The 21,051-nt window shown below is 39.1% G+C and overlaps 1 protein-coding gene and 1 long non-coding RNA gene across 7 annotated transcripts in view; one reads left to right on the top strand and one right to left on the bottom strand.

Moving 5' to 3' along the window:
* The window catches only part of LOC311618919, a 422,988-nt gene that overhangs the window by 345,937 nt on the left and 56,000 nt on the right, over positions 1–21,051 (top strand). The window lies entirely within an intron of this gene.
* SLC38A4 (solute carrier family 38 member 4) overlaps positions 1–21,051 on the bottom strand; it is a 66,007-nt gene that overhangs the window by 13,323 nt on the left and 31,633 nt on the right. For all 6 annotated transcript variants that reach the window (XM_084876655.1, XM_084876652.1, XM_084876654.1 and 3 more), the window contains 11 exons: positions 16,573–16,803; positions 11,312–11,402; positions 10,784–10,899; positions 8,069–8,142; positions 7,509–7,601; positions 3,250–3,331; positions 3,077–3,159; positions 2,920–2,978; positions 1,777–2,052; positions 1,565–1,644; positions 212–312 (listed from right to left, as the gene is read on the bottom strand). In XM_084876655.1, coding sequence (XP_084732781.1) covers positions 212–312; positions 1,565–1,644; positions 1,777–2,052; positions 2,920–2,978; positions 3,077–3,159; positions 3,250–3,331; positions 7,509–7,601; positions 8,069–8,142; positions 10,784–10,899; positions 11,312–11,402; positions 16,573–16,691 — 1,174 coding nt within the window. In that variant the 5' untranslated portion in view covers positions 16,692–16,803. The remainder of the gene's footprint in view (positions 1–211; positions 313–1,564; positions 1,645–1,776; positions 2,053–2,919; positions 2,979–3,076; positions 3,160–3,249; positions 3,332–7,508; positions 7,602–8,068; positions 8,143–10,783; positions 10,900–11,311; positions 11,403–16,572; positions 16,804–21,051) is intronic.

Below are 21,051 nucleotides of genomic sequence, written 5' to 3'. Positions count from 1 at the left end.
AATATACAAATTGTTGTAACTTGTTAGCCAAGCTGGTTCAGGTCCTATTTTGGGGGATTAAGTGACGTGGTTAAGAGAGCATGTTAACCAAGTACTTGTATCTACAGTTCATGCTGCTTAAGAGGGTACTTAAAAGAATGATACCTACTAGGGTTTAATGACCAGTTCAGCCAGGATTTGCACAGAGAATGACTTTGACGGAGTGACCTACCATAAAATGTCAGGTAACCAAAGAGGGCAGCAAGCAGGTACATGATGAGCATCCCCGTGATGGAAATATTTGACACTGACTGCATTTTCCTCCGGGACCGACTGGAAAAAAAAAATGAACACTGAGTTTTGTTTCTTTAAATTTATGAACAGGTTGCTGTTTAAAACTACAAAAATAGTGAAAGTATGCATATCTTTCTAAAGCCTCATTTCTGATGCAGAAACATAGCTTATTTAAATTTGTTTTATAAAGGATTTGTCTCCATTTTTCTAAAACATTACTCCTTCAGTCTTAGAAACAATCACCTTTCTAAAAGAGGACAAGTTTATTTCCTGTTGATAAGTAAGCTTGTCTACTGAGAATTTAACAATGGAATTAACATGAAAGCCTTAATATTTCAGTGAGGTGGGTTTAATGAGGACAAGGACCTACATGAATCAGCAAAACCCTACCTCTAGGAGTTCTGGTATTATTACCAGGATACTTGGTATTATTACCTAGACAGCTTCTAGAAACCATTCAGGAAGGCACCCAGTGGCTTAACATCAATTATCAGGCCTCTAGAGTGAGTAACTGCTACCTGTGATTTTCCAAGTCAGCCAAAGACATCGAAATAATTTAAACTTCCCAAAAAATTTTATGGAAGTAAATCAGAATTTACAGGCAAAGTTATTGCTATTTTGTAAAAACAAAGACTGAGATTGTTGATGTCTGTGTCAAAAAAGCTGAAAATTATTATATGGCATTGTCCCGTAAGGGCAAAGAGGGAAGCTGCTTTAGTGGGCTCAGATCCAACTCATCCTCAAGTGGATGCAACAACCTCAAAGGGCAGAGTATTAATGACATAGACTATCAGCTGGAAGAAACAAGATTGTCTAGCCAGTGTCTCCATTGTACAGTTAAGACAATGGAGGCCAGATATTGGCACATCTCTGTGGTCAGTGTCTTCTAGACAAGGGTTAGGGACTGACTACAGGTGACATCAGTGGCCTAGTAAGGTCACCCTAACCATAATTTTTTATCTTTAAGAGTATGGTAGTTTCCAGTTCAAGTGACATCACCTCTTTCCACCAAAATTAAAATTTGAATTCTCCATGCCTGCCAAAATCCTTACAGCACCTGGCTTCTCCCCTTCCCCGGATCCTCTCCTGGACCATTAGGGTGGAGGAATAGAAGAGTAGGATGCAGAGAAGGTAGTGCGGTGAGGTGTCTGACTCACACCTCTCTGAAGAGTAGTTATAGCACTGACTCTCTGAAGAGAAAGCTATAAGCCATGCTACTGAATGAAGCACCTTTGAATATATGAGCCCATTTTCAAAGCAAATTAGAATGCTGAAATGATGACTGCCTTACTCTTTAAGTTCACTGTAGATGGGAAGGACCTCAGGGTGGCACACAAAAGCAAATGCTAGGATGGGAATTGCATAGGCCGTCTGAAAAACAAAGACAACACCGCATGTTTAGCATTCCAACACGGATGGCAACCCCGGGCCACCTCAGCTTATGAAATAAACGCTCAGAGGCCACACTGCTAGGCTCCTGAGAGACCCAGGCCTCGCACTTACCCGGGAATTGAACACAAAGTATTTGGGTTGACACTTGTCATCACTCTGAGCTTCATACTCTACTTCGCTGCCATGAAGAGAGTCCTTGGCCTGGTTGTCATTGAGCCTGGCAGGATTCTGGTCGTTGTAATCCATCAAATAATACACTTCAGTGCTCTCAGAGTTGTTGGGTAACATTACCATGTGCATTGGCAATGTATTGTTGAATGTCAGATTTCCAGCATTGTGATCCAGATTGGGCAGAGGACAGGGTATTTGGAACTTCTTATAAATTACCTAGACCCAATTATAAAAAACAACATTAGCCTTTTGAACAACAATGAAATGAAAATCTGTATGTGTGCCTTATGGGATGAAGGTGAGGGGCCTCTGAGGATTCCCTTTAGACTAATGGAGACTCCCTCTGGTCTCTGGCCTAAGGAAAGAGCTGGAACTATGTTTGGAAACCCTACCCTTTAGAGTCAACAAGACAGTATTCTGCACGAATCCATCCTAAGCTTCATTCATACTCTTCCTTGAGAAAAATGATCATTTCCTTGCTCTGCTTCAGGTCTTTAATTTTTTCAAACTAATAATAATATGGGTTATTAAAATCTCCCTTCCCCTCCTTTACCTCTTTGGAGAAATGCTGTATAAAATCTGGCACCCATGATATTACAAGAAATTCCTTTTTGGTGGGGATTGTGGAGAGGTGAGGAGAGGGACTTCTTTAATTCCACTGTGGCTGCCCTCTCTCCGTACGTAGGATGATTAAGAGAAAATGGCTAATTCATGCGGATATGGCTAATTCTGTAGCCTACTCATTTCTCTTCTGGGACTCTTCTGCTTCTTCTGCCACCTTCTAAATACTAGGTTATTGTCATGTTCCCACTTGAAGTATTCTTTTGGTCCAAATATACATTGTGTGCCTAAAACATACTATTAGCAATAGTCTTGACATTCTAACTCAACTATTTTTAAAATCATGACTGTTCTTTTCTCATTCCAAATTAGAACACAAAAAAATTATTGTTTGTGATGCAAGAACTATTTCATGCTAGTGAAGTGCTTGAACAACAACAACAACAACAAACACACTAATCCAAGCCCTGGGTGCATCTCATACTCCCCAAATTATAAGAATCATGTCAATAAATCACTTACCACACTGACAAAAAACACCATGCAGGTAAGAGAAAATCCACTGGTATAACCAAGGTAACCTAGGAGTTAGCAGAGAAATTCTGGAAGGTGAATATGGCATCTACAATCATCTTGCTATAAATATAAAACAAAAAATTAAAATTAAAAACAACTTTACCTAAATTTTTAAGTAGAGAAAGTGGGAGAATGATTCCAACAGACACAAATATGACGAGGTAGTTGCCATTGAGGTACCATTCTCTAGAAGAGAAAGACAGACCAGAATATTGGGATTGGAAAAGACCAACTAGAATGAGTCACTTGACATAACAGAGAGAACATCAGACCTACCCGGTATTTTCTTCAAGTCCCATGAATGCTTTGATTACTTCAGGTAGTTCGTATTTAATGATAAAGAGGTAGCTTGACATTGCTAAAAATGAAAAGCACGACAGCTTAGTAGAGGGCACAGCATTAAAGTCACAGACCAGTAGTGAGAAGTTCTTGCATTTAGGATACACATTTTTCCCTGTAAGGTGCACATCTATTCCCCCAAGTGGCAAGGAAAGTTACCTACTATGTGTATTCTGAACTGCTTCCAAGTTCTTTCCAAAAATAGCCCTTTGGCCCTCTGGCTCTGGCGCCTGGAACTTCGCGAACAGTATCAATACGATTCTGTGTTCATCCTGCTCTGAGGTTTTCAGTGAAGCTGCACTTTGAATATTTTCCCCTCAGTAGTTACAAGTCACCACGGCCTGTGCTGAGTGATCCCGTCTTAGTATCTATAACCCGAGGAGGGGCCTGCCCACAAAAGGGCTGGGGGTATCAGGCAGACTGCGTGTCACTCTAGCTCTCCCCAGGTGATACCAGTCTAGTCCTCTGTATCTCCCTGAGGGGCACACCAAACCTCAGACCACTGTCTCAACATACTTGATTGATGAAAGAATGCAGGCGTGGATGGCTCCTCCCCCCGTGGTCAATGGAGTTTTTCTCCTCTGCATCCTGGCCTTCCTTTGGCCAAATAAGAAATTATACAAAGTGGCAACATGTCTTGAGTATTTAGAGAAGTGATAGATATGTGATCATGCTACTCATCTAAAACCCCGAGAAAAATCTAAACACCCAATCCCTGGAAAAACGTACAGTATATGTGCATATATGCACAATATATAATTTTGCCTACAACTGTAGGGATTTGTGCAACATCCCTTTCTCCATTCCATCCCCTCAGTGATTTGTTATTTGATCACACCATCAAAAGTCTCAATTAAAAATAAACGGACGGGTTTTACATTGGCAGCTTCAGCTGAATGCTACATCCTTGTGGTGAATTTTTGCTACCACATCTTAAAGCAGTTACTAAGTTGTAAATTAAACCATTAACATTAAACTAATGAATATTAAAGATATCTCCTTAACCTCAAATGGAAGTAATAATAACCTCATCCAAAATGTAAGTTCCCTGCTTTCAGGCCAGCGCTTCTCCCCTGTTATGGAGTGAAGTGATTCTTACAATACCTGCTGTATCTTCTGCAAACACTATTTGGTTAATCTTTACAAAGCTTGGCTAAAGCGAAATCTTACAGAGAGTAAACAGAGGAGACATTTCTGATGAACTGGCTTTGTGTGGTACCATTCAGTGTCAGAGAGCTATTATTGCTGACTTTCAGTGACGTTACCACTGTTAATGTGTTTGGTCTTCAAAAATTCAGAATGATCCCGACTTGTCTGGGTAATGTCAACATTATTCTGCCAGTGTTGAAACATCCATGGTAAATGTTAATTTTCAGGGGACTGAGAAAATTTAACGTTCTAAATGTGGAGTTGCTAAATACAGAAATACAAGTGATTCCCCTTAGGGCAAAATAACCACTCATCAAATAGAGTAACCAAAGTGAGAGCATTTTTAGGAACTATATATATATAACATTTATCTTTTTCCCTTAAAGCCACACTTCTTGTCACGTGTGTGGTTTCATCATGAGACCACTTTATACTGATGCCATTATTTAGAAGCATAATGATAGCTATACTTTGAACAATAGACGGTGCTATTGCCACTTAGCCTGTGGTAGTCAAGGCTAAACATGTGTGAGGTCATTTCCGTTGTCCAAACAAATACAATAGATCAACTGTAGCTAATCTTATGAAATGATTGATACTTTAAATCCTAATAAGGCTAAAAATTTGAACCAAATGTAGAACAGTCTATTTGGTGGAGGATGGGGGGCTTACATGCTTATGACCCCAAACCAGTAAAATGAATGAAGCAATCCTGTCAACACTGCCAAATTCTGCCCAAGATTGTAGTCTTAATATATAAAAATATGAGAAGAAACAAATATAAATCAATATATCCCTGGATTTTATCTGCCTAACAACTAACCATTATCAGGAGCAGATATAGTTAGATAAGGTTATTAAAATAATTGCTGCATTCCAGAAATATTAGACAACTCCAGTGATTTTATTTGTCAAAAAGGGATGCCTATTTGCAAGATCTCTGTGCAAGTTTATTTACTGCAGCAGCATCTGTAAGAGTAAAAAATGGGAAACAATCCAACTGTCCATCAATAAGGGATTCAGTAAGCCAATTATGCTAAACTGGCACGATGAAAAACGCAGAAGCCGTTAAAAAGAATAATATGTGAATATAGTCAGGGAATATTGTTAAATTAAAAAAAAAAAAGCACCCTGCTAATCAGTATTATAAGGAGATCCAATTTTACCGTGTTTCCCCGAAAATAAGACATCCTCTGAAAATAAGACCTACTTACAGGGTTTCTTCTGAGTGAAATATAAGGCATCCCCCCAAAGTTCCCCCCCCCCCCCCCCCCCGGCTAAACATGAGAGATTTGGTCCACTGATTCTGAAAGAAATGGAATCACAAGAAATTCACCAGGAAATTCAGGAATTGGATTGTTATGATGATGTTCCAGAAAATGATGACCTGATTGTCATTGAATAAATGAGTAAATTCTTGATACTGTAGGATTCACAGTTTGTCTGGTTTGTGTTGACAACTATCGTACTACCGTACCGTATACAGGTAGTAAATTTCCTTTATTTTCATTTAACAATAAATGTGTACCGTATTCTTCTTCATGGAAAAATAAGACATCCCCTGAAAATAAGACCTAGTGCATCTTTGGGAGCAAAAATTAATAAGACACTGTCTTATTTTCGGGGAAACAGGGTAGCAGAAACAATATATTTATTAAATTTGGCATAGAGAAAAACCTGAAGTTGTTATTTCTAAGGGTGGCTTACATAAACATTTCCTTGTCATCTATTTTTTTAAGTAATGCTTTAGTTTTTCACAGTTAGCATTTATTTGTCTTATAATTATAAAAATGCCCATTTAAAAAATAATCAGAAGGGATCCGAGAACCAGGGAGGAAGGAAGCATGTGCCATATGTTGTCTTCTTTCTTTCACCCTTTCAGTGACCTTATGAGGATGGAATATTACTCCCGTTTTCATAGATGGGAAATTAGACTCAAAGGAGCAATGTGACTTTCTCAAGGTCACAGAGAGTGACAGAAATGGACTCAAATTCAGGTGCATCAGAATCCGAAAGCCTATCATCTATGCAAGAGTTTTAAATACCTTTTAAAAATAGTAACAGACAAGTTACCTATAAAGAGGCTAAGGGAGCCCAGAGGACTAGGGAACACTAGGTTCCTAAAAGCCTAGAAAAGTGGTGGATTGTGGAGGAGAGGGAGAGGGAGGGAGGGAGGAAGGGAGGGAGGGAGGGAGGGAGGGAGGGAGGGAGGGAGAGAGAGAGAGAGAGAGAGAGAGAGAGAGAGAGAGAGAGAGAGAGAGAGAGAATCTGTGTAATTGTGTTTGTGTGTTAGGGTAAAGAACTACAAAAACAGGGGAACTAAATATAGTTTGTTATGGATGACACAGGACACATAGAAGATAGATAGGTAAGATATATGATTGATAGATAGATAGATAGATAGATAGATAGATAGATAAATAGATAGATAGATAATAGATAGATTTGAGGGGGTTGGCAGGAAAGGTATCAGAAAGGTAGAAGAAAGATGATGAAGGCTCTTATATATCAGGCCAAAGAGTTTAAATTTTACCTTGAAAATAATGAGGAAGAATTTTATGCACAGTAGAAGCAAGAATAGACTTGATCTGAGAAAGCTAATCTGTAGGATGAATGAGAGACAGGAGCAAGGGAAACTCAAGTTCAGGTGATCACTGTAGTGGTGAGAACAGAATAAGAGGAAAGATTGGAGAGGTAGGTAAGAGATAAAATGAACAGGAGCTGGTTGGTATTTGATTGGATGTTCGGGGTTAAGGAAGGAGTGAAAAACTTTGGCTAACACCCAGATTTCAAGGGAGGTTTTACTCTATATTTTAATTCTAGAAGTCTTCGGTAGGGTTTTACATAGTATTTCATTGTTGCATATTGTTATTTTTAATTAAAAAGGGATAGCAAGTCTATTTTTAAAACTTATTTTTTTAATTTAGAAACTACAAATCAACTATTTTCTGTATGTAAAGTGCTCTTGTATTGCCGTAAGAGTTTTCTTATATAGTAAACATTCTTTATAAAGTTTAAGTAGCCTGTTGAAGGCTATCTCTCCTTACCTCCAATGTTCTGCATTGTAATGGAAATAAAAGCTGCGAGTTTCCCAGGCCATCCAAATGCCTTTTCCCCCAATTTTTCATAAATCAAAGACCCTATAATCAAAGATAAAATAACCGTGTTTAAAAAAGATTGTTTTAATGGCTAAAATATTTCTGTAATATAATTCTACACTGGAGTCCCAACTGTATGAATAAGAACCATATATAAATGATAAACTCAAAAGGTGTAATATCAAAAAAACAATGCAAAATATGTTAAAATATTCCCCACACAAGAAGCAGTGGCTTCATTCATGTGAGCTCCATGCAGCAAGTTGAAACTCTTATTATTTGGATTATTCACCAAAATCTTTTTATCTATTTGGCTTCAACTTGAGCCAGCTGACTTTTACTTTCTCAGTTGCTCAAATAACTAAAAACATTGAGAGACCATGTCATTGGCCTCAGGAGAAAATGAAATGTGAAATTGACCAAAATCATCCTATAGTTATGGAGCTATAGACTGAAATACCCTTTAAAGAGAATCAAAATAGGACATTTGGACTTAATGGGTAACATACCTCCTTCCTTTGAAGTTTTCAATAGGAGGTGAACTGAATAGAGTGATAATATTGCCACTGCAAGCAGCATGATTCTGTGAGGGGAATAGAGAATAAGAATAAGTTTCTATAATGCATAAGACATAATAACAAATATTACAATAAATTATCCCATTGGTCTTTTCAACCATTAACTTTCCAAAAGTATGGATTTGGGGGAAGCTTTAATGTTACAGAACTGGAATGTGCTATTACTTATGTACCAAAACCTACTACTTTTTTTTTTTTTTTTTTAAATTCTACCCAGTAGTAAAATCTGGTTCATAACTTAGGTGCTAAATTAGCAAATACCATATCTGCTTACTCAGCACATGGCCTATATACATCCTATTTGCATGACAATTGTATCAGCATTTATAGGGCTATTCAAGTCTGGCTAAACCTTAATCTAAAACCTAAAAAATAGAAAAGGCGAAGCGAGCAGAGTGTGAGCTCCATTACTACAATTCCCGCAATTAGGGGGGACGGGGTGAACGAGAGGGTCAGGCAATAGAGACGCAGAAAGGGAAGTGTAGGGTGCAGGGAAATGGCTTTCTCGTATTGAAAAACATCATTTCTGGCTCAGGACCCTCCACATGTCTACATGCATGTGTGATTTCTTTATCGAGATAGTTACCAGTGTCCCTCCAAAAGCAAAAATAGTATAGAAGCATTAATGTAATAACAAAGAGCAGTGCTACATGTTATCTGACATTTTTAAAAAATCACATTCTTTGTCTGTTTTCACATGAAGAGAGCACACTGTTCCCACCGTTGATCATGTCCTTTGGGAACTCCCGCTGCAGTCAGTGTGGCAACTGTACATTCAGGCCACAAGTTACTAATTTTTTAATGACTCTAACTTTGCTGTGCCGGAACTGACTAATCAATGACTTGTTTGTGTGCTCCTCTGTATGCCTTATGAACTTACCCATTCTTAAAGAATTATATAATGCAGATGACATTATTCTGTTTCTTGGGAAAATACTGGACATTCCCAGTATGCTAAACACAGGCTTGCTTTGGCAGGAAGTACTCAGAGCAAAACCAATGAAACGCTGTGTCATTTGCTGTGAATTTAGGGAGAGAGCTGAATCCCGTCTGTGCTGCTTACACACAAAATGTACCCGCAATGTAGAGCAATTTAGCTTCTCTGGCCAAATTCATCTGCCGCATGTTTGTAAGCCTGAGGGAGGCCCTTGGTTCTAAAACTGGAATATTCTCCTCCCATGAAAATGACCTGTGGCTCTAGCATTGGGGGGAATGCTTACTTTTTCTGTTCCTCGGTGATCTGTGCTAACTTCCTAATTATTGATAGTATGTGTAATTAACAAGAAGACATTATATATGCAGCTATATATGTGAATACATCTCTAGCTAGAAAGATTCAGAGAATTTTAAAAAAAAATGAGTTTATTTCAAACATGGCTTATAAAAGTAAAGTGGATATAAAAACCCATTCAGTTAAAAAATATTATAACTAAAGCATTTCAATGAAAGTACTAACTCAATATAAATATTTATAGTCCTGCCTGATCCTTAGCCCTCAGATAGCTGTGCGATTATCTAATCATAAGTGATGTTCAGAACATAAATAGCGTATATTTGTAATATAAATATTGCATTCTTAGACAGTTATTTAATGCTGTAGCATTGCATTAGAGATTGGGATCTGCATTCGCACTGATGCCTGACCCATATCAGACTGGACTCCTGTGAAGAATTCCAGTGCTGCCAACTGTGTCTTGGAAAATACCAGGCAGGACGTAGTGCACACAAGCATCTGTGGCTGTCTGTCACCCACAGTGCCATGTCCTTCCTCCGGGTCAGCTATGTAACATTACTAATCTTAGGCAGCTTTTGACCATGTTTGATTAAAGTGCGAAGGGTTAGGAATGAACTTGGGCCACTCCCCAAATATTCCCTGTGCCAGGTCTGTAACAGGTCTTGGGGGTACAAACGTGTGATGAGCAAAAACAGACCTGGACTCTACACTTTGGAAGGTATAGTGTAGCAAGGGAGATAGACATTAATCAAATAAATCATACAACTATACTGAAACATTGAAAATGGTGAGTAAGTGTATAATAAAGGTGGTAAGGTGGTTTGTCCCAGTCATGGAGGTCAGGGAAGGCAGCACGAAAGTGAGGCTGAGCTGAGGTACCAGGAGTTAACTACATGAAAAGGAAAGAGGATTTCCAAGAGCATGTGTAAAGGCCCTGTGGTAAGAGGAAACATGGTGCCTTCATGGAATGGAGCAGGCTAGTGTGCCAGTATATCTGGGGGATGACACAGAACCAGGGTATGCAAGGCCCTGGTTTAAGTGGGCCTTTCCCCCAAAAGTGTTATAAAGTCAGCTTTGCTTCTGAGAAAGATCTTTTGACTACTAAATATCAAATAATTTTAAGCATCCACTAAATAATGAATTAGTGTTTTTTTTAATGGTCCTATGGGCTGTGCTATGGAGATTCTCCATCGCTATTGTTGATTGAGAGCATAAAGTTTCTGCCATTTGATTAGGGACAGTTGGTTGAACACATACCAGGATTTGACTACTCTGATTCTTCCTCAGGTTGAAGTTAGCATATACCTCTAAGATTATTTCTGTTCACAAAGATCAAACTTCCGATTGTTAATTAAAAGAACACCAGGTAGAAATGGGCTTCAAACCAAAAGTGGACATGTCCATGTACTTACACAAACAGTATGATCCCTGTGTTGGCCATGGCATAGGACAGGCCCAAGATTCCACTGCCCATGATGGCATTACTCAGGTTAAAAGAAGACATTCCAAACGAGGTGTGGCCAGGATGCTTGAAGAAAAAAGGGACATATTATAAGCAAATATCTTCCAGAGAATGAGCCAGTTTTGGATAAAAGCATGTAATTTTCAATGGAATTCAGTGCTTAGCTCCAGCAAGGATCTCAATAAAAAATAAAAAAAAATACAGGTTGAGTAACACAAAGAAGGGAAAACATGTATGATTGCAGATTACATTTGGGTTATAATGATTTCTCCAAAAAACAAATAAATTTCATAAATGATTTATGTAGCCATATGGCGAACAGGAAAAACAAGCCTTTATTCCAGTAAGGGCCTGAATAAACAGAGAATGTGCTGATCAAGGCTTGGAAAATTTCAGTCACACTGTTTTCCCTCAGAGACCTGGGTAGATCAGACACCCTCGAGTCCTGTTTATTGCCTGAAAGCAGAGATTCACTTACATGTTCATCACTATAAACCGACAGCTTCTTCTTCCGCAAAAATCCATTTGTCAGGAATTTCTGACTTTCATCATCTTCATTAGTAAATTGACTGAATGAGAATATAAAAAGGGAAATAAGAAAATAAACACATCTAAGCAAATGCTCTGAATTATACATGTTTCAGGTGATTTGTAGAACTGAATAAGGGGAGAAAAAAACAGGATGCTTAAAACTTTTTTCTCTCTTCCTCCATACAAGTGTCCCTTCCAACCCAATGACTGAGCTCCAGTTAGGGGAGGGAAGGAGGAGGTTATGGAAGAAGAAATATTGGTGCTTTAGTTGGAATTTTTAAAGCCACATTTCTTCCCCTTATATTAATTATTCAATGAAAAGAATAATTAGAGCTCCCTTTGTTCCCACTTAGACCTTTTCCAAAGAAAGATAAAGCCCCATAATGGAGGTTTTTCAACTACTCCCACACTATAATCAAATCATTTTGTTAACTCAATAAATGCTTATTAACTGACTAGGCACTGTGGTCCTCAGCTCACTTGATGCTCAGATATACCCAGGAGAGGGCTTTTTGTGCCCTGAGTCTAAGGACAAGGTGACTATGGCTCATATAAGTGAAGTCACATGCTTATACCCACCAGACCCCAAGTCCAGCACCTTCTACATGCCGTCCCAGGCAGGGGCCTGTAGCTGTTATTTTCCTCTTTTCTGTCTCTGCCTGTTTATTCATATAGCCCTCTCTAGAAAGTAGTTCAGTGGTAGCTCGATGTTATGTATGGTTGTTTTTGTTGTGTGTGTTTGCATATTTTAGTCACTCTGAAAATAGGGTTGGGTGATTAGACAATGGATGAAACTAAGAAAGCATTAAAGAAACCCAATGAATTATTAGAAGAGTTGGGAGGAAAGCAGGCCATTAAAATGTCACTCTTGATAGAATACGTGATTATGGTTTACTTGTCCACAAGCTGGATGCCACACACCCCTAGCTGTGCTGGTTGGTTCCTATAGCTGCTTGCCTGGGGCTTTGAGGGTATGAACCTAGTACCAGCCAAAGGCTTGACTAATGAGTCAGTTGCCACCATTGCGAATGGATGCTGCACAATATCACACAGGGGTTTTTTTTGGTTTTTTTTTGTCATATGAAATGTTCAACTATGCATGCTTCTTCAAAGTGCCTTATAATGAGATTGCGAGTTTTAGGACATTTCTTACATATTAGAGTAAGATAAAACAACTGGAGAATATTTTATTAAAATAAACATTATAAATAAAAACAGTGGAAAATAATTATCATGGGAGATCTATGCCAATTATCTAAACTACTAATAGAGGAATATGCAAATTATCTGAGACACCATCATGTAACGACCAATCAGAATGGGGACAGGGCCACGGTGGAGAGCTCTCAGCATGCCTACACTGGGGTCTGAAGAGCACAGAGAGGAAGGGAGAGCAGATAGGCAGTTAGGGGAATCAGGCCAGGAGGAGACTGCAGATAGGCAGTTAGGTAGTTAGGAGGATCAGGCTGGCAGCGAAGAGCAGATAGGCAGTTAGGGCGATCAGACAACGAGGGGAGCACAGATAGGCAGTTAGGAGGATCAGGCCAGCAGGGAAGAGCAGTTAGGCAGTTAGGGTGACCAGGATTGTAGGGGATGGCAGTTAGGGCCATCAGGCCAGCAGGGGAGCAATTAAGGGCATCAGGCAGTCAGGCAGGGGAGCAGTTAGGAGCCAGTGGTTCGGGATTGTGAGAGGGGTCCCAGATTGGAGAGGGTGCAGCAGGCCAGGCTGAGGGACCTCCCCTCCATGCACAAATTTTGTGCAGCAGGCCTCTAGTATTTAATAATAGGAACTAATCCTGAAATGAACCTTCTGAGGAAGAGGGATGATGAGGTTACTTTTTGAGAATAGAGAACAATTATCACAGGTGTCGACAGAACAGCATACAAAAATCACAAAGTTCTATGTGCTTTCTAGAACCTAAGGCATGGGTTTTCAAAACCTTCAAGTGTACATCCAGGTTGGAACATTTCCTGGCATTCTCCTCCTATTTCCCATAGGAAGGGTAACTCCCTCACATGCTGCCTTCTTCCATCTCTGTACTCCACCCCTTTGTGTGTGTGTTAGTCTGTAGTTAATATACTTGCTATGTGGAGACTGGTATATAATATTCATAATTGGAATATGAGACAATAAGATGAAAATGAGCCTAAAACGGGTGTAAGGATAAAAACAAAAGTGATTTAAACTCTGGAATACCCAGCATTGTACTTTTTACTTTAATCAATAAACTAGAATCCTTTAGTCTGTGAGTAGTTTTTAAAATTTAGAATGTGGAAGTAATTAGACTTTTCTCTAAGGCATTTGCATGCTCTTATTTTGGCATGGGATGAACTGTGCTCAAGAAACATGCCAAGATTGTACAAAATATGAGGAATGTCCCCAGTGTCTTAAATGTTTTGATACTGAACCCTGCATGTATTGAAAACACAGTGTAATGATTCCAAATAAATGCATTACGTTGAATTTATCAAAAAATTACATTTCAAACCAAATAAAAACAAAACCCATTTTAAGGTGATTATAAAATTGGGAACCAATGACCCATGTTTGAATCAGAAGTGAAAAGGTAAGGCTCTGTGAGTGGTCCAGAACATGTTGTATGAAGCTTAACAAAAACGTTCCTTCTCTTTCCATTATGGCTTTTAGAGGAGCAAATGGAATGGCTCCATGGGGCTGTTCTGGGATGGTGTCTCCTTCAGCATGGCCACCTCTGCAGAGCTCCTCTCTGTGTGCATCCTTCTCAGAAACAAAAGAGCCCTCAGACTTGAATCAGTTTACCAAGGGTGATGCAGTAGAGGAGAAAAAACAAGTTTGCTGAGTATCATCTATATTCTAGGCATTCATTTTATGCTCAGAAAAGTGGGTGTTCATTGGCCATTCTGCATTTTCTACTAACACCCAAAGAAGATAAATACCTTCTCCAGTGTTAGGCAACTACTATGCAGACTCCAAAGCCCCATGCTTTATCACATTGTTTTTTCTGCTGTAGAAAATACCATCATTTACTTCTCCAAGGTCTTTCTTTTTTATTATTAATAATTCTCACTCAAGAATATTTTTCCATTGATTTTTAGAGAGAGAGGAAAGAAGGAAGGGTAGGAGGGAGGGAGGGAGGAATGGGGAAGGAGAAGGAGAGAGAGAGAGAGAGAGAGAGAGAGAGAGAGAGAGAGAGAGAGAGAAGAGAGAAGAGAGAAGAGAGAAGAGAGAAGAGAGAAGAGAGAAGAGAGAAGAGAGAAGAGAGAAGAGAGAAGAGAGAAGAGAGAGGAGACTGTGAGAGAGAAATATCAATATGAGAGAGACACATCAATTGATTGCCTTCTGCACATGCCCCAACTAGGGCTGGGGATAGAAACTGCAACTAGGTTTGGCCCTTGAATCAGAATTGAATCCAAGATCCTTTGGTGTACAAGTCAACACTCTAACCACTGATCCCTCTGGCCAGGGTTCTAGGGCCTTTCTAGTCCACCAACTAAACTTCACTGCATTGATTCCTTAGAGTGGTTCTCAACCTTTCTAATGCCACAACCTTTTAATACAGTTCCTCACGTTGTGGTGACCCCCCAACCATAAAATTATTTTTGTTGCTACTTCATAACTGTAATTTTGCTACTGTTATGAATCGTAATGCAAATAAATATCTGTGTTTTCCAATGGTCTTAGGCTCTACAGCAGCAGGGTGGCCTGGGGGAAGGCTTCATAGGAGACCTGCCCTTAAGAAGCCAGGGAACACTACTCCCTGGGGGAAGGCTTCATAGGAGACCTGCCCTTAAGCTGAATCTTGAAGGTGAGAGGAGTCACTAGAGAGGAAGGGAAAGGTGGGTAGGTGATACTAAAAGAGGGCATTCCGGAGAGACGGAGAAGAATGCACGAAGACACAAGGATCTGTGAGCGGCTCATCAAGGCGAGATAGGAGGGTCACACAGGGAGCAGGCAAGAGAGGGAAGTAAGGGACAGATTACAAGGAGCTAACATGCCAAACAATGTATAGTCTCATCTTCATCTTATAGTTAATAGGGAGCCGTGGAGAGACTCTACCCAAGGTCGAAACATGAATCAATTTGCATTTGTAAAAGATTACTTTTGCCCTAGCTGATTTGGTTCAGTGGATAGAGCATTGTTCTCCAGACTGAAGAGTTCCAGGTTCACTTCCTGTCAAGGACACATGCCCAGGTTGTGGGCTTGATCCCCAGTGGGGGGCATACAGGAGGCAGCCAATCAATGATTCTCTCTCATTGATATTTCTCTCTCTCTCTCCCTCTCCCTTCCTCTCTGAAATCATATATATATATATATATATATATATATATATATATATATATATAATTTTAAAAGATTACTTTTGCAAGGAGGTGGAGGGCTAGTTTGAGGAGAACAAAATGTATAACAGGGAGCCCAATCAGGTGATAGACAGGTGAGAGAGGATGAGGGCCTATAGTAGGTAACAATAGAATGCATACAGAGAGTGAATTTGAAACATTAATGAGGTGGATCCAACTGGATGTATTATTTGGGATCGGAGATGTGTGGTTTTACAACTGAGGTCTTTTGGTTGAGTTGTTGAATGACAGTGGGGACTTTCACCAACATGGGAATTACTGGAAGAGGAGCAGGGTTTGAAAGGAATTGCAGGAGTTCCATGTTAGGCATTACAACTTTGACTTCATAAATAAGGCAGTTCAGATACATGAGTCATCCAGTCGAGATGTGTAATAGATGGGGAATATAATGAGTTGGACTTCAGTAAAGAAGTCTAATAGGCTAAAGATACAGCATATACTTAGTGGGTAAAAACCATGATAGTTATGAATGAGCTTCCTGATAGTGCACTTTTAGTGAGAAAAGAATCTTTACAGCACTCTGGAGATGGAGCAAATGTTAAAGGTTAGTCAAAGGAAGAAGACTCTAAGATAGAATTGTTCAATAGGTAAAAGAAGTGTTAGGCTAATATCATTTAAGTTATTCTATATCATTAATGAGGACAGGAACAATGTAACTTCAATTCTAAATTAGCCACACAAAGGATTGACATATAAAAATGGTGTAATAATCAGTACCTCAGGATGAGGGAGTTGATGTGTTAACATCAATAGCATTGTTCTCTCTCAAACAGGTAATGCATTCAATTCTTCCTGACAAACACCCTTGTTTTCCATGTCCATAAACATGTCTGATTTTCCCATGGAACCTGATCATTTTTAACCTCATACCTGCTCATTACTGCCTTTTCCAAGTTTCCCATCTCGGAGTAGCTATCCTGAGCACTTTCTCCACTGCTGCTCTCGTCATCGCGTCCCATGTTGACATTTGTCAGTTCCACAGGATCCATTTGAGCCGTCAGAGCTTCCTTGTCCACACACGAGCTCCTTCAGTGTCAACAATATACTGTACCTCCAGCTCAAGGCTCTTCCTCTTTGAGTTGGTGTTCAGTACACTCTGTTCTGCAAATAGAACATAAAATAAATCATTATAATTTTCTTTCAATGATAAAAGAATATGAATCACCTATTTTGTGTTTATTCTCTATACAAACATGGAAAGGAAATAAACTCCTAAAAACTTCACATAAATATTCACAGAAAGATTGACTTGAATTGCAGGAAGAAGGAAAATTATTAGTAAATTGCCAAGTCAGCATGTGTTTATATAGTGCCTATGTATGTGAACTTGGCAGGTGCTTTGCTAGTAACTGTGGGAAGAAAAAAATAAATAAATCTTAAGATGTAACAACAGTCTTCAAGAAGCTTTAGCTATGTTTTTTATTTTTATTGAATTTATTGGGGTGACATTGGTTAATAAGATTATATAGGTTTCAAGTGTACATTTCTACAATACATCGTATATTGCTTGTGTGTTCACCACCTAAAGTCAAGTCTCTTTCTGTCACCATTTATCCCCCCTTAACCTTCATCTACCTACAAACCTGTAGGTATTTGTAATGAGATTGCATGGCATTAAAGAAAGGAATACAAAAGTAAATTGATGACAAATAAGATCTACCAATGCAGAATCTATCAATGTCTCTACTAGGAGTAATATCCAAAAATTACCACTTTAATTTGCTAATCGTGCATGAAAGAATTAACACCACCAAAATGCTTGTTCACATGCAACCCAGCGTAGGATTGGGCTCAGGAAGCTACTTTCTAGGCACTTGGATCATGAAGCCAATGTTAAGAATAGAAACAAAAGGAAGCTCAGGTTTATCTTTGAATCAGCATCAGTCACCATCTACGCAAAATTAAAATATTTGAACAACAAAAATATTTAGCTTTTAGACACCCCTCTATCTTTAATCCATGAGATCACAGCACAAGTTATTTAACTATTTGCCCCTTAGTTTCCTCAGTTGTAACCGAAAAAGGGTAGTCTGGCATTGAGTAAAAAAAAGAAAATAAAACATGCTATGAATCCATCATGATGTTGATACAGTTTCATATGAAATTTCTGTTATTAGAATCATTCATTTCTTGTTGAACCATTATATTGGGGAAAATACTATTACTCTTGGAAGGTGTGGTTTTTGGATGTGCACTGCCCATTTGTAATGAAATCCTGAGCAGAGAAACAAACATAAAAATACTTCAGAACTCATTAAATCTATAAACCCCCTAACAAATATATGTATATATATAAGCACTTGGAAATGCTTACATAATGTGTTGATGCAGCATATTTGTGAAAGGCAACTCATCTACCAAACACATATGGAAACTCCTTGGGAGAGTGTCACAGGCATGAGAACAATGGCATTCACACCTGAGTTAACTACAGATAGCAAAGCAATTAAAAAGGGACTTTAAATTAATGTAATAAAAATAATAAAATATTCAAAATAATAAATACCATCTTTAGAATAGAAGATCAGGCTGGTTTTTAAAAGAGCCAAAAGAGAATTCTAAAACAACAACAACAACAACAAAAAAAACACATAGTCATTAAAATAAAGAAAACTCCACTGAAGGGAGAGTAAAGGAACTGGAAGATAGATCTCTGGAAATCACTCAAATTATATCACAAGGAGATAAAGAAAAATATGACGTTAAGAGACATGGGGGTGGGGGTGGAAAACAAGAATAAGAAGTTTAAACACACTGTAACAGATATTCTAATATGAGAGAATTGTGAGACTAGAGAGTCACAAAATAGAAAGACACAATGGTAGAGAATTGTCTGGAACTGGGAAAAAGATGATAGTTCTTAGAGTTTAAAAATAACACATAGTACTTCAAGCAGGAGCAAAAATGAATATGTTCATTAATATGAGGTAGTTCAAGACGTCATATAGAGAAACATCTTAAAAACCAAAAAGAATAGAAGTCAGAGGGTTGGAACTTTCAGCGCCACACCCTCAACCTCCTGGGTGTGGGAAGAGGCTGAAGGTCGAGTGAATCACCAGTGGTCCATGATTTGACCAATCCTGCCTAAGCAATGAAGTCTCCATAACAATCTTAACGGATTGTTGCCAGGGTGGTACCAGGAGAGAGTGTGGAAGCCTACACCCTTTCCCCATGCCTTGTCCGAGGCATCGATGCCATCCAGCTGATCTTGAATTCTATCTTTTTATAGTAATCCAGTAATCAAGTAAGTAAACTGTTTTCTGGAGCTTCTGTAAGCAACTCTAGCAAATAATTGATTCAATTTGTCAAAAGTACAGGATGTCTGGACTTGCAATATCATCTGAAGTAGGAGCAGTCTTGTGGAACTGGGCCCTTAACCTGGGGATCTGACAGTAATGCCTAGTAGATAGTGTCAGATTTGAATTGAATTGTAGGATATCCAGCTAGTATTAAAGAATTGATGAGTGTGAGGAAAACACATACACACACACACACACACACACACACACACACACTTAGTATCAGACAGAAGTATTGAGAATAGAAAAAAAACATTATTTACTTTTAACCAGTATCCATTTTATTTTTCAACCTGCCCACTTATTATTTTTCACAATCATGTTTTTAACTTCTAATAATTTATTCCTACCTCCTTTCTCTTTTTTCATATTACCTTTGTTGTTTGTTTTCAGATGCAATTATTTTCTTAACTCTTTCTCAGAATATTGATTGGTAGTTTCCAAGGGTTCTTTTTGTCCCTTACATTATGTATTTTTTTTTCCTGGAGTTAGTTATTCTGCTTGTTCATTCTCGGCTCTTCTCTTTCATGCTGCTGGTTTTCCTTACAGTTTTAGTAATCCTCAGTTATCTAGTCATATTTATGAATGGAGAGCATACCGTTCAACCGCTAGTGCTCAGGCTGCTCTGATGTCTTGCAGGCGTGTCACGGATGGCTGCTCTCTTGGAGGGCCTGTCTGTGTGGAGTGCCCTTAGTGGAGCCCTTGCACAGACACAGCTGGCCTCTGGGAGAGAGAGGTTCCTCTGGGAGCAAAATGCTGTGACGTGTTTTCCTCTTGGTGGAGCTTCCAGTCCGCTTGTTACCCATCTTTGTCTGCTGCGGTGGCCCTTAGACCTATTCTAGAGTCCATCTTCAGATTTTCTTTACAGCCAGCCTTATCCCATGGGAAAAAGCAGCAGCCCCAAACTGACCAAGATGTCCAAACAGAACTTGCTTGGTGAATACTGGTCAGTGGTGAATACTGTGATCCAATCCTCCTCTTCGTATAGATTGACTTAACTTGAACTGTTACCAGGCTCCCATGGTCCCTCCCACTCCATACAGTGGTTTACCCTGGCCTTTTCTTTCACAGATTTCATAGATTTCCCAGCTCTTCCGGTTCCGAGGAAGTCTTCAGATTTTCTGTTCGTGAATAACACTGCCGTTATTTTTCAGAGCTTTTGTTTTGTTTTGCTTTTCTTTTTAAAAGTATCATTTTGTTTGAAGTTTCACTGCTTGAATTCCTCAAGGCTAGGTCCTGAGACCCCCTTCTTCCAATCCACTCCTAAGATTCCATAGACCAAGGATTCCTCAAGGTCATCTTCCGCCCAGGCCGCTACTCTTGTCTCTAGGTTAAGGTGACCAGACGTTCTTTCCAAAAATCGGGACTGTTTTAAAACACCGCTGGACGCGGGTCAAATTGTTAAAAATCGGGACGTCTGGTCTCCTTACTCTAGGTCCATGTGTCCTGTGGCCTAACTGATGTATACACTTTAGTATCTCAAAGGTAGTTTAAACTCAATGGGTCCAAAATCTAACTGGTGCCAGTTTCTTCCTCTTCCAATATTCCCTATCCAAAGAATGTTGTCACCCCTTATCCAGCAGCCTGCTATTATAATGTTTTCTTTCACAAAGTCTGTTTGACTTAACAAATATCTAAAGTATTTCTTAAATTAGTCTGCTTGCATTTCTTCCAATATCACTCTTGGCCGGTACTATTTTTGTCCTTATTCCCATTTTACAGCTGAGGTAATGGAGGCACAGAGAGACTAAGTAGCCTGCATGCTCTGCCACCTCTGGACTACTTGCTATCTCTGTGACAGAGAACTCATGCCCACATGGGGGATAGAAACTCTGGCTTTGATGATAAGTAAAAGTGGGTATAAATCCTGGCCAAATTAGCTAACTTCTTACTTGTGTCTTCCTACGTCTAAAATGAGGAAAATATCATTTACCGTGAAGCAGTACCCTGAGGGATTAAATTATACAATGCATGTCAAAGCTTGGTATGTAGTGGGCCCTTAATAAATGTAAATCCCCTTTCCCTCTTCCATAATCAGTATTTTATACCC

The sequence above is a fragment of the Pipistrellus hanaki genome (genome assembly GCF_964339955.1).
Source record: "Pipistrellus hanaki genome assembly, chromosome: 3".
NCBI classification, from domain to species: domain Eukaryota; kingdom Metazoa; phylum Chordata; class Mammalia; order Chiroptera; family Vespertilionidae; genus Pipistrellus; species Pipistrellus hanaki.
This window is presented reverse-complemented; position numbering and strand designations above follow the sequence as displayed.